This window comes from Phytophthora sojae, assembly GCF_000149755.1.
Source record: "Phytophthora sojae unplaced genomic scaffold PHYSOscaffold_2, whole genome shotgun sequence".
Taxonomy (NCBI): Eukaryota; Oomycota; class Peronosporomycetes; order Peronosporales; family Peronosporaceae; genus Phytophthora; species Phytophthora sojae.
The window spans coordinates 10,698,636-10,712,144 of record NW_009258116.1 but is presented as its reverse complement, the minus strand read 5'-3'; the positions used below and the strand labels follow the sequence as shown (position 1 = coordinate 10,712,144).

Here is a 13,509-nt window from a genome sequence, read left to right as displayed (position 1 = left end):
TTCAAAAGCGCAGCATGACAATTAGACGAGCTGGCCCCATCACCTCGCTCTGCTTAAGCCGACTTGATGCCGGACATGCCACCCGCCTGCTCGATGAGCTTCTCCGTCTTGGCACGGTACTCCTTGTACTTGGCCTCATCCTTGGGGATGCTTTCGTCGCCCTTCTTGTACATGACAGCCAGGTTGTGGCACGCAGGGGCGAAGTTGGCGTCGCAGGCCCTCTCCAGATACGTCTTCGCCTGCAGGATATCGCGCTTAATGGGACTACCCAGTCCCGGCGACAGGTACATGGTCGCCACACGGTTGCAACTGTTGGCGTCGTCACGCTCGCACGCTTCCTTGAAAGCCGCCAGACCCTTAGCAACGTCCTGCAACTCGAAATCACGATTAGCGAAGCCCACCATCACGGAATTTTTAACCTTGTGCCAACCTTGTCGCAGCCAATGCCCTGCATACGCATGAATCCGACGTGGTGACAGGCAGCAGCATGGCCATCCCCACACGATTTCTCTAGCAACAGCCCACAGTCATCGTTTAGAGTAATAGTTCCGACTAACTTGACCAGGTTATGAGTGACACAACTCACCGAAAAGCTTGAACGCCTCGGGATCATCCTGCGCTGAGCCCTTGCCAGCAACTAAGGGAAACATACAGAGCACACGAAGTCAGAGCCGGTGGAACGCACTCAACTTGTAGCAGTGCACCGTTGCACATACGCTTCAGGCGTCCGAGGTTGAAGCAGGAGGCCGGGTAGCTGTTCTTGGAGCAGTTGAGCTCGTACATCTTGGCTACAACAGTCAGCAGATAATTGCCACCCAGCAGTTAATACACTATTGCAGTTAATGTCACAGCTGCAGCCTTGCATGGCTGTTACCTGCATCGTCGTAGTTCTTGTCCACGACCGCCAGCCACTCGCCCCAGCTGTGGCACGCGCTGGCGTCTCCGTCGCCGTCGTTGCAATTGGAGCGGAACTCGTAGTGGCGCTCCTCCAGCTGCTGGTTCACGCGCTTCACCTCGGCGGCGCTGCGGTCGCTGGATTTGACCATGGCTGCGGTGTCGATGTCGCGATGCCGATCGGGAATGGAAGGTGTCCTCCGCCTCGCGTTGCGGACTTATCTATGCGTGTGTAGCCATTTTGCGCTTTAACAGCGGGCAGTTGTGTCGCAGCTACATTTGACAAGCAACTATAAGCAATTATAGTTGTATTCAATACAAAATTGGGGGAAATCCCAAATTACGCCCGTACGGACACAAGGAACTCATCCTTTCATTGAGTTGCGCTAAGCTCGCATGTTGTTCATCCCTTTTACATTTAGCGAAGAGAAAACATCTCTTTTGCCTTCATGTTAAAAGCTACGCTGAAAGATGTCTACAAGGTGCGTTTGGTATACACGGGTCCATCGAGAACAGTAATCACTACAATAGAAAATCGAGAACGGTAATCACCACAATAGAAGCCCGTGTATACCAAACACACCTTGTAGACATCTTTCAGCGTAGCTTTTAACATGAAGGTAAAAGATATGTTTTCTCTTCGCTAAATGTAAAAGGGATGAACAACATGCGAGCTTAGCGCAACTCAATGAAAGGATGAGTTCCTTGTTGTTGCGAGATTAACGGAGAGACTAGGAGGAGAGGAGTGTGGAGGAGTCGTCAAAAGACGAAGTGAGTTAGATTAGAGATGGCTCACTGCCAGCAGCAGAGCTTAGATGGTTGGTTCTAGCAAAAATACACTGGTACATACTATACGACATAGCTATTCCTTGACTAACAGCCTGGAAGGGACTTTTTGTATCAGATCATCAGCTTCCAGAGGTAGCTAGTACGATGTGCCACAATGTACAGGTGCAAACATTGACAGCCTCCCTGTATCTTTGCGTATGATTGGCACATACCCGAAGGCATGTAATATTACACGTCGCTGGAGAATCTCGCTGCAAACGCCTCAGTCTTCAAAGAGTCGTCTACCAAGGAAGCCCCTGAGTTAGCTGCTCCGACTTAGCCCACTCAGCCCTGTATGTTTAGAAGAAGGACTTCTCGGGCAAGCCATGGGAACACTCTCGAAGACAGCGCAGTCAGCAGCACTGGTGCTGTGCACGCCGTCCTCAGCACCGAAAGGCCTGAAAAAAGGAAGCACGACACTGCAGCCAAGATTCAAAAGCGCAAGCGGAAGCGCGCAGCTGCTCGCAAAGAGAACCAAGATGCTGGTGCCAAGTCCATCGTGGAGACAGCCACCACGGCGACCGGAGGGTGTGAGGCCGCGTGAGCCGGGTTGAAGAAGGCCGCGGGAGCCAAGGAGAAGAAGCTGAAGAAGGCGGCTGGAGCCAAGGCGAGGAAGGCTGTTGGTGGGCTGCTCGCAGAGGCCCTTCAAGCAACCATGGCCGAGGCTGCTGCAGAGCCTTCGGAGATAGCGCCCGCAGCAAGCAGTGTTGGGCCGTGCGGCTCGCGCAGTGGCGCTGGAGCGCCGGCGGGTGCGTCGAGGGAGCATGTTGCCGCTGCTACGGCACATTCTTCTCGTGGCATTATACCGGGGATCCTTAGTGACATGGGTTCAACCTCTCACGCCATCGACCAGGCGGTAGCCCAGATCTTGACGGAACTTGCAAGCCGTACTCTCGATGGAGGTGCGCATCACACTGGCAAGGTATCTCGTCGAGCCCAGACTGCTGCAACCGACCAGCGTGTAACGGCACGTACGCATGTACCTCGTGCCACCAAACAGGATGTAGCCAGCGAATGTGAAGATACAGTCACCGAACTGGGCACTTCTGACACCGATGAATCGTCATATGGTGACGTGTATTACCCGATATACGGCAAATACTAGAGCAGCAAGCGAGTGACTACTATGCAACTACGACAAAGACCTGGAGAGTGGCCCGTATCAACGACCGCCGCAATTCTCCTCGTGGTCCAGAATACCGGTGCTATGGCTCAGCCATCTGCTCGTCAATCGACGCTACTATCAACGTACTTGGGAGCCTCTTCAGCAGCTTTTGGACGATGGTTTCGCCAACGATGTGGACCTCGTGGATCGCGGGAAGGAGTCCGGCGAGGAGAAGTTCAAGGACTTCTGGCCTATGGACGACTTCGGCAAGCAGGCAATTGGTGCTGACGCACGAGGCTTGTGCGTGTTCAGTGCATTGAAGCGCGCGACCGAGCTTGCTGGCCGCCATGACATCGTCACGCAGGGTGATATTGACACGTTTGTTGCGGATGAACTCCGAGAGCATGGAGTGGACCTCACACGGGGCACTTCGTGGAAGGTAGCGCTGCGGTTCCTGCGCCGCCTCAGAGACGCCGGCCGAGATTTCATCTTCAAGGCCATCGACAAGGACAACTTCACCGTTGCTGGGCGGCGTGGGGCACGTGTAGTGGAGGAAGTGCCTCTCTACAACGAAGTTTACTTCGTCGTCGCGTACAACCATAGCCTCGTGGGGCACGCGTTCGTGATCAGCGTCCAAGAGAAGAAGGACAAAGTTCGACGCATCTACGATTTGAAGGAGCCCAAGCCAGTGCCGTCGGCGATGGACTGGATTACCTTCGTGGCCTGTATTCGACCTTTCATCGTCTTTAAGAGAAAAGTAGGTAGTTAGGAACCGCGTTTGCCTTATCAAAAATAAATTGCCCAGCAAAAACAAATTGTGTCTGCATGGATATTGAGAGTCATATGCCTATTATCATTCGGTACAATACCAGGGAAACCTCAGTGAGGAGAAAACCTTAGAGCGAACAAAACATAAAACCCAGTGGGAAAAAACTAAAGGAACGCAATTGAGTAGCCACGCTTCGTGCATTAGTGTTATTCTCGTACACTATTCATGCACGGAATGGCTAATTAAGCGTCAAGGGATTTTATCCTGAGCTTTGCCCTATGTTCTCTAAACTGATGCTTGTCTAAAGCTTTAGTAAATATATCAGCAACCATAGTTTTGGTAATGCAGTAAGCGACAGAGAACTTGTGTCGCTCGACTTTTTCCTGCACAAAACAGTATCGAATATGAATGTGCTTCGACCTCCCGTGTAGTTCGGGGTTATAGCAGATCTCAATGCAGCTTTGGTTGTCCTCGTGAATAACATTGGCTTGCGTTATGCCAAAACCTAACTCTTTGAGGAGCAGTTTGAGGAAAATCATCTCTTGCATGCAGTGACACAGAGCGATGTACTCTGCCACTGTTGTAGAGAGAACCACCGTGTGGTGTTTGCGCGAAAGACATGAGATAGGACTGCTCGCAAGCATAGTCATATATCCACCAACAGACCGTCTCGTGTCGGGACAGTTGGCATAATCAGAGTCGCTGTAAGCTGCCAGGTCGGCCAGGTTCTTGGGTGTGGCATCAAGAGATCCACCAAGGAGAAGACCGTAGTCTTTAGTCCCTAATAGATATTTCAGACCTCTAACTACACGGAACGGAAACTACTATAAACCTTGGATTCCTCTTTTAGGTCATTGTAATGCTAAGTTTGGTTCTTCGACTGAAACCGGCCGGCGGTGGCGAATGTTGCATGACGAGGATTTGCAACGTAACCATAGGTTTCATTTTGAATCTACCAGTAACATTATCGACATGATCGAAGCTTGACTTGTACAGAATACCCCTTATTCATGCAAGAAAGTGTCATCGGTTGGTCAAACGGCCGGTAAAAACGCTCTAAGTTGTGTGAGTCACAATCTAATATGAACCACCATTTAATTTAGGCATTTTCACTCCAAATTAAAAAATCGACATCATACACCTCTACGTTCCCAGAGTACTGCTGTAAGGAGAGGCCATATCACCAATTCAACCGCCTCCTCGTACTCACAATGCATGGCTCATGCGAGGTAGAAGGGTCTGGAAGAAGATAGTCGATCCAAAAGTGTATCGAAGAGGATATGGTAACCGGTTCAGTATCCGCATGACTCCATGTACATCGGTCATCGCAGCAGCTATATTTATGTTTTATGGCTAAATAACGCTATGTAGGCTCGGCTTACGGAAGAAGAACGGCTCGTGCCGACCCGCCAGCAAAGTGTAAAGATCTTTAAGCGGATGGATCAACGGAGAAAATTCCTACTACCGTGGCCGAAGATATCATACAAAAGCAGGCTCAGTTCGAAGCAGCAATACCCTATATACATCGCCCAAAATACCAAACGACAGGAGGCTATCAAACACGAATAGAGCCGAAAAAAAACCATGGTTGATTCTAAAGATAACCTTTCACTTTTTTAGAGCTAACAGAGAGTTAGATTCTGTGTCTCGCATATAACCAATACATCAACCAAACATCGTTACGAACTGTTTTCTTACTAGGAAAGCGGTGGTCATCGTATGCCTCACGTAGAAGTCGGACTCCGATCTGATACAAATGGTACAATTGTGCGGTTAAATATACTACTGGAGGAGATACATGCATATCGTTCACTCATGGTAGTCATGTAAACATCTTCGGCGCCGGTGAGCCGATCCTAAGAGATGCTGGGCGGTTTGGGGCGTGGGGTTCGTCCTCACGTTTTGTATACAGCCTAGTGTATCGAAAGGAAATCAGGTTAATATTCCTGAACCGAGACGTGGATCATGTGTGGCAACACAACCGACCCAGGAGACGATAGCGTGTGTCCTAGGAAGAGTTCTCTTTTCTTTTTAACAAGCATGTCGTGCCTTGAAACGGATTATCCGGTGATAAGGAGGACGCCTTGGCAAAACACTTTACTTTTTGAAATGTCCTGTGCGCCCACGACAGCCCTTGAAAATCCTGGCTAGAGATTTATTCGCACCCTCGTCCGTGCTCATAACCGTATCAGGTCTCCAAGGTTAGCAGCTTCTAGTTGATAGAAGAATATAGATAAGGGAAGTCGGCAAATAAAATCGTAACTTCGGGAAAAAGATTGGCTCTGAGGGTTGGGCCTAGGGGTCTTTTTAAAGAGCTTGTGGCGGCCTAAGCTGGGCTGCGTCGTAACGTTTCGGGGATCGGATGCAGCCCAGCGGTCGGGCATCTCTTGCTGCGCCGGAGAGAATGGTCGTTGGCTTTCGGGCTGGCGGCTGTTTTCCTAGTGTGTTGAACAACCGGCTCAGAACTGGAGCGGACAAGGGGGACCCGACTGTTTAATTAAAACACAGCATTGTGATGGCCGGATACGGTGTTGACACAATGTAGTTTCTGCTCAGTGTTCTGAATGGCAAAGTGAAGAGATTCAACCGAGCGCAGATAAACGGCGGGAGTAACTATGACTCTCGTAAGGTAGCCAGATGCCTCATCATCTAACTAGTGACTCGACTACGATATCAACCAACCGTGTCCCCAAATGAGCTTCCTCACCTAGTAGAGTACTGGCCTTTGCAATGCTTGATCTGGATGATCATGCCATCTCTCGGCAAGACGCCGTCCTAAATATGATCAGCGTTAAACACCGTTGCCGTGATCAAGACAAGTTCGCATATTGGGGATTTTCATCGAAACTGACCTCGAAAGTCTGTACCACATACGTCCTTGTTAACATCGAATTCGTTGATTTCGATCAAGACTTTCTTACCTTATGGAGGTTTTCAACAGTCTCGGGACATCGGCGTCCATCAAATGATGCTGCAAAAGGCTTGTTGTGCTGTACAGATTACGGGAAATACATACCAACCGCGAACGAATGGTAGCGTTGGGTGCTTGGCCATGGAGCTCTCACACATGGCGACTTTCACATCTATCACCACAACTGGAATGGGTAAGTGATGAAGGGAATCAATACCACCAATGAGTAGTAGTTTATCTTCCACGATTGCCAAAGCGGATTTGCCGTTTGAACGATCACTGTTCTTCTTAAGCTAACGCATCTTTCGCAAACTGTTAGTGCGTGTTTCGGCGGCTTGTTGGTATCTTCAAGCGCATCACACAAGACATGTAAGTAAGATTAAACAATATACAGTCTCACTAAAAGCCAAGCAGGTGTTTCTTGCCATTGGTGCCCTGCATTTTAGACAGTGACTGTGCTTCGAAGCTAGCTGCCCTCTTTCACTTTCTTTTTGACATTCCAGCCATCTTGCAAAACCGAGAATGATACGCACACCATAAAAAGCTGTGGTCGTATGACGGTGTCGGCGTTAGTAGCCGTACAGTTTCTAAAAATATGTACATTAATGGCAGAACGTATACTTGTTCTCTAACCAATGTGTTGAGGCAGTGACACTCACAGATTAGGGTAGTCCTATGCTTGGAACAGCGTGTCATTTCTAAAATGCTGTGCCTTGCAGGTAAAAGACTATGCACTATAGTTATCGATCGAAGCGGTAGCATACACCAACGAAATAGATGGAATGGACATGGGCTATTCTAGATTATATATCCATTTTTTAATGTGTCATTAGCAGAGTGTAATGAATTTTTATGAAGGGATGTACATCGGTTACACTATTTATGCCTGTTTTGTTCGGCCAATCTTCCGCTGAGGATGACTGCTTCATGGATAACGATTTCTCGCATATACTACAGTCATTAGAAGATATACCTCATGTTGTCTCGAATTTGAACTCCAAATTTAGACCATAAATAACGTATGCACATTCATTTTAAATCTAATGCGAAGTGATATCTCTAGAGGATTTGGTTAGTGTAGTGTATATACAAACAAATAATCCGTTGGTAGGTAAGCGTTTATGAAGGACTCATATCACACTTGAGGACTTGGGTTTATAGAGGCCTGTCCTGAAATGAATCGGTAACGGGGTACCTAGATAATATTACGCTTACATTCGCCTCGTTCGGTCCATTCTAACAGAAAATCAGAATATAAACTCGTAATGGACATGACTTGGGCGTAAGTACCCCGCAAGCCGATGAGTCTTTGATCTAAAATATACAGACACAGGTGAAATTAACGGCTTCAAAGCGTTGTTACCAAAGGTTCTTTCATGATTATATCATTGATTTGAACGAGATAATACCCTCTGCCGTCAGAATGGAAGTATTCAGACTCCTCCTCACCATCGCAGCACTGCTGAACCTCGCACTCCACATGATGGACGTCAATTGGATATTTTCAAGTTCAAGGTGAAAATAGCTTTTGAGGAGAGAAAGCAGAGATGAAACCAACGCTCAAGTGCTAGGAGCAGTCGTAGAGGTCGTAGCGTTAGTTTCAGAATCTCCGTCTGCCGCTTAAGCCCTCCTGCTTTAGCTTTCAGCCTTCAGCACTCCGGTCATGGTGAGACTTACAAGCCGCTCCTTCCTTCACCTGACACCTGAAGTGGTGGAGTTCGAAGCAGAGCATCCGTTTTATGCTAAGGTCTTACAGCTAGACTCGGAGGAGGTGACGTTTCGCAGCTTGGAAGGAGGCGAAGGGAAACTGGATCGTGCCGTCGCCGAAGATCACGTGGTTCGGGCCAGTGAAGTTTCCCAGGCCGGTCAGATCTCGTTGCTCCGACGACCCGTGTCCATCAGTTTAGCTGGAGAGGTTCAGTATGGACAAGTGACCTCGGTCGACCAGAGCAGTGTCACGATCCGATCCGGTGGTCATGAATTTGTGGCAGCGGCAGCTGCAGTGTCAGTGGTGCCACCAGTGATTGTTCTGTTGCTTGAAGACGTCGAGTTCAGAAGCGACGAGTGGAGTCCTACTGACCTAGAGGCGATGGAGCAGTCAATTCTGAGTCGGCTGCTCGGTACCGGCGGTAGTTCTGCTTCAAATCAAGTGTCCGAGATACTGAAAGGTCTGATGAGTGAGGGAAATCACCCTAGTGGTGACAAGGTGTGTCAGTGGATCGACCCAAGAACAGGAGAGGAAGCTCATTTTCCACTCCAGCACGCTATCAATTTCGCTTTTTACGTCGACGGAGGGGTGTCACCAGTGCCACGCAGCGTATGCAACTCATTTTGCAAACCACCAACGCCCCAACCGCTTCGGAGCACGTCCGCTTTGTCTCGCGGCTCGGTTCAGGACGTGGAAGAGCTCTTTGACCCGTTTCCAGACGACGATGACTCGCCCCAAGACGAATCGGAACGCGGTGCTGAAGTTGGTCGGGCAACCACTACCACACAACACGTGACAAAACGACAGCAAGAGGTCACGGTTGCCAACGGCGACGATGGCCACGTCCCCTCCAAGCGACAACGAGTTCAAACCGCTATTGATCAAGACGCGTTGATTATCGCAAAAATAAGCGACGAACCGGACCTTCTCGAGCGTTTCTTGATGAATAGGAAGGAGGCCAACGTCGAAGCGCAGCCGGCGGAGGGTGGTGGTACCATACGTACTCACGTACAGAAGCCATCCCCTACGTCAAGGGGAAAGAAGTCGTCTAAGTACGCATTTGCACCGTCCGAGGAGCAGGAATTAGTTCACGAGCGCATAACAACGGAGAAGCACAAAGGTAAGTCTGCCAATGTGTTTTGCAGAGGTTTATTCGGTCCGAGCACGTGGAGTTCAAAGCCGCACCTGGAATTTGTACGCGGGCCTATGATATTCGTTTCGGTTCTGGTGGTCTTTCGATTCGACACTTTGCAAGACTATCGAGGGATGAGCGGGTGGATTGGTTGGAGGCCTGTGGTTCAAACGTTGACAATTTGTGTGCAACTGCAGAATTCTCGGCGGCATCGCCGGCATCGCGCATCGAAGATGTTGTGGACTCTGCCAGGGTTTTCCTCACCTATGCTCGCGAGTTTTGCTGTGCTAAACTGGTCGAATTGGTTGAGACCATCGTGAAGTTCATCGAACACACGCTATCGCAGGTATCGTGGACGCCAAAAGAGATTTCTAGCTTAGTTTTCTGGGTAAATGACGTTCTCGAGGATTTTCGTACAGCGGCTGAGGAAGGTGGTGAGCTTCGAGCCGTACAGCAACGTTGTACGACCGATGACCGGTTGCTCAAGGATGTGATGTTTATAAAGGTGCATCGGCAAGTGCAAGATGTACGACACGAGATAATGTCGGGACCAGCACGCCTTGAGGGCCACGTTGAACAAGGATCCCAGCTCCGCAACGGCCGCAACCACGACGGTAAGAAGCGATTTGGGCGAATCCCTAAGGAAGTACTTCGCAAATTACCAGTGCTGAACGACCTCGCATCAGGAAAGTCGCGACGACTGTGCATGCGTTTTCTCTCAGCGGCGGGTTCTGCGGTGGACAGTGATGGCGGTTGTCCCAGCGAGCATGGGCATTTCGTTCCCAAGCAGCTTCCTGCGATCGTGAAAAACGAGATTGACAGGCGCTTTGGTGGGCTGAAGGACGAGTACAAAGAGTTATGACTCGTTCAGACTGGTCTGGCAATGTATCCATCACGAACGCAAAACGACCGACCGTCGGCGGTGCCATGCAAAGCCGATAGGGTCGCGCGAGGTCAAGTAGCAAACTGCGTTAACACAATCAATTCAAGTGATGGATCTCAGACGGTGTTGGACCAGTCTAGATTACGCGTGCAATCGAGGCCCCCACGCGACTCAATTAGGGTACCCACAACAACGAGCAAGATTGGCGAGGTAATTTGTGCGCAGTCGGCGGGATCTGCGGTAAATCCGACAGCGCCAATGGCTGCTGGTTGCACAAATAGTCGTCAATCGAGGCCTTGTTATGACACAGAGGCAGACGCAAGGAGCGAGACCGGCAAGGTATCCTGCACCCGGGTAGCTGACTTGCGTTCAAAATCACTTGGGTCGCAGCAGTTGCCGGTGGAGGGTGCAAGCGTTTGTCGGTTGAGGTGTTGCAGTCACGCCCACATTAGTCTGTCATTGGATTCGGCGCGAGAGATTCAATCATGTTTGGAAGCGGATTTACTTCGGGCCGAAGCTCGAATTTCCGTCCTGCACCGCAAACGGGGGTTCGTTAGTGCAAAGCGACCAGCATCCCCTGTCTACGCAATTGACGAAGTAGCCTGCAAGTCTCTATCCACCGTAATTCGCACGCACATAGCGTAGACAGCGTGCTCGACCGAACAAAGCCATCGATCCTGTCCGGCTGCGGACCGTTCTTAACGGCTATCAACATCTCGATCTACTCGTTGAAATTGCTGAGTAGCCGGCCTAAGCCATCCTTATGTTCACCTCGGGCCTCGAGCACCACCATGGGCGTGGCCCAGATTGCTTCGAACGCCTTCCATCGACGCTCCGCGGACGGTCTGCCTTGCACAGATGGACCGTTCACGAAGCGGCGGTACCGTCTTACGCATACCTTGTCGAGCAGGGTCAGCCACTTGAACACAAAGCCGAACGCGGCCCCTATCAATCGCCCCGCAATGCTCCACAAGGGTCTCGTGATCACGCCGCCCACCGCACCAATCAGCACCAGCAACACGGCCGGCCAGTGGTTGCGCAGCACACACCACACAATCTTCCACACGAACAGGGAGTGCCACAGGCACCACTCGACAACATCCTTCACGGTTTCCATGTCCGTCAAGGAGACGAAAGCGAAATGCCCTCGCCTCGGTTCGCTCCTCACGGTCGTCCACAGCACTCCATGTTCACAACCATCCTCGTAAGCGTCCAACCGTAACGGGTGACCCACCGTCGCAAGTCTCGTCAATCAACTTAGTCAATCACTCGACCGTTTCACGCCAACCGTGCCTCTCCCATTTCCAGGAAGGGAAATCCGCAGCCAAACGTCCCAACTGCCAGGTCGGAACGCATCAGCAGAGGCCGCAACAACTCGCAGTCTCGCCCTCATTTCAGCTTTTGCCGAGAAGAGAACAAGACTCCCAAGAAGCCCCAGCCACCACCTTCCGCCATGGCCAAGTCGCGAGACGTCAACAGGGAGGCCGTCCTGCGACGGCTGCGCGCACGCCTCGATCGCCGGTCCCGGGGCGCGGACGCTGATGCCGATGCCGATGCCCAGCTCCGTGCCCAAGTGGACTTCTACGTACGCCTGCGCGCGGCGCTCTTCGTCAACAGTGGCTCCACGAACGTGGACGCCGTGGACGCCGTCGCCGTCGCCGTCTTGGCCGACGACACGCTCTTTCCCGTCGAGCTACTAGAGACCGTGACCCTGCTGCCGCTGACCGACGCGTTGCGGGTCGTTGCTGCTCCCGCTCACGACCTGTTCACCGTCCCTGGGGCTTCAGCACGCTCGACCACCAAGCGTCCGACCACTCGCAGTGCGTCCAAGTCGCCACCGGCCAAGAACCAGCGCAAGTCCAAGGACCAGGACCAGGACGACGAGGAGGACGACAACGAGGACGACGGCACGGAGGCCTACACGTTTTCCTTGCCCGACAAGTATCCCGCCGCCATCCGCCGCGACATTAACAAGATTGTCAAGCAGGCGGACGCGCAGGGCAAGACTCCGCCTCGCATGGCGTACCCGTGGGTTGGCCAGCGTGCGTGGTACGACCCGCAGGAGCACCCCGCGCTTCACGTGGCGCATTGGCGCTTCTGGATGCACTGGCGCGACGTCTTCTTCGCCTGCGCGCTGTATGCGCCCTCTGACGAGTGGACGGCCCGCCGCAAGAAGAAGTCGAAGCCGGCCAGGCGCGACTCGAGTTCGGCTTCTACGGGTATCTCGGTCTCTTCGAGAACCGCTCCCACGACAACCTGATGTGGCTCGGAGGCAAGGCCGCCCGCCGGTCGACCGCAGCCAAGGCGAACGCGAAGTCCTCCTCGGACGCGACCGTGGTCACGGACCTCGCCACGCTGTACCGCCACGAGCGCGGACGTTACGACGCCATCATCGCGCGCGCACTTGACCCGTTCCGCGTGGATGAGGACGGTTACCAGTCCATCTCCGAGCTGCTCGAGCAGACGAAGGCGCTGGACCCGACCAAGCCTCCCCACCTCCGACTCAGCGACGAGGCCCTCGCGCGCGTCGTCATCGACGTCACCGGCGGCGACCCGCCCAACCCGTCTTGGGTCGGCAACAACAGCGCCGGGACTTGGAAGCTCCTGCTGGGAAACGACCGTATCCGAGCCCTCGCCAAGAAGCTCGCGCCCCTCGCGTAGAAGGGCAAGCAACCGTTCCCGCCCCAGAAGGCGTACGACGAAGACAAGGAGCAGCGCGACAACTACTCCGACTTCGCGGACGACGAGGACATGTTCACGGTGTTGCCCCCGACGTCGCATTCGGACGAGGAAGAGGACGGCGAACCCGAGGAGCTCAGCGAGAAGCTGCCCGAAGCCGAAGTCGACCAGGACCAAGAAGACGACGAAGAAGGCGAGCAGGCCGACCAAGAAGACGAAGAGGAGCACAGCTCGGGCGTCAACGAGTCCACGGACGACGACAAGAAGAGCAGCGCGGGCGACGAGGCCGATAACTCGGCGGTCAAGAAGAAGAGCACCGCCTCCTCGGCGACACCCAAGTCCAAGTAAGCTCGCCGTCGTCTTTTTAGGGACGCGTCACTAGTCGTTCATGTTTCTTTCTCCAAATCTGCTAGCGTCCCTCCAATTTATCAATTCAAATTCAAAACACGTAATTCCATTTCCACCGATCCGTTCTCGAGTTCCAAGTGACCGTACCATCACCGCACGCGACCGTCCCTTAGGATCACGAACAACACCCTTTCCGACACTGCTAAGCCATGAGCAGGTCTTCGTCCTCCACTTCAGCGTTAGCCTCTTCCA

General features: G+C 52.2%; 5 protein-coding genes across 5 annotated transcripts; 2 read left to right on the top strand and 3 right to left on the bottom strand.

Moving 5' to 3' along the window:
* Positions 1 to 53: 53 nt before the first annotated feature.
* PHYSODRAFT_486146 (hypothetical protein) lies at positions 54 to 1,046 on the bottom strand (the record flags this gene model as incomplete). The annotated part of the gene is made up of 5 exons (XM_009523168.1): positions 54 to 368; positions 431 to 510; positions 587 to 637; positions 717 to 788; positions 875 to 1,046. 5 exons carry the CDS (start codon positions 1,044 to 1,046, stop codon positions 54 to 56), a joined length of 690 nt encoding a protein of 229 aa, XP_009521463.1.
* Positions 1,047 to 5,672: 4,626 nt separating this feature from the next.
* PHYSODRAFT_285165 (hypothetical protein) lies at positions 5,673 to 6,191 on the bottom strand. Its single transcript, XM_009523167.1, has one exon. It carries the CDS (start codon positions 5,978 to 5,980, stop codon positions 5,774 to 5,776), a length of 207 nt encoding a protein of 68 aa, XP_009521462.1. The 5' UTR covers positions 5,981 to 6,191; the 3' UTR covers positions 5,673 to 5,773.
* A 3,172-nt stretch (positions 6,192 to 9,363) lies between these two features.
* Positions 9,364 to 10,209, top strand: PHYSODRAFT_484751 (hypothetical protein; the record flags this gene model as incomplete). Its single annotated transcript, XM_009523166.1, has 2 exons — positions 9,364 to 9,873; positions 9,967 to 10,209. Coding segments are annotated over 2 exons (753 nt in total), but the record flags the coding sequence as incomplete, so codon positions are not given.
* A 742-nt stretch (positions 10,210 to 10,951) lies between these two features.
* On the bottom strand, positions 10,952 to 11,347 carry PHYSODRAFT_327089 (hypothetical protein; the record flags this gene model as incomplete). The annotated part of the gene is made up of 1 exon (XM_009523165.1): positions 10,952 to 11,347. One exon carries the CDS (start codon positions 11,345 to 11,347, stop codon positions 10,952 to 10,954), a length of 396 nt encoding a protein of 131 aa, XP_009521460.1.
* Positions 11,348 to 11,371: 24 nt separating this feature from the next.
* PHYSODRAFT_327088 (hypothetical protein) lies at positions 11,372 to 13,257 on the top strand (the record flags this gene model as incomplete). The annotated part of the gene is made up of 4 exons (XM_009523164.1): positions 11,372 to 11,448; positions 11,539 to 12,449; positions 12,503 to 12,801; positions 12,892 to 13,257. 4 exons carry the CDS (start codon positions 11,372 to 11,374, stop codon positions 13,255 to 13,257), a joined length of 1,653 nt encoding a protein of 550 aa, XP_009521459.1.
* Positions 13,258 to 13,509: the final 252 nt, after the last annotated feature.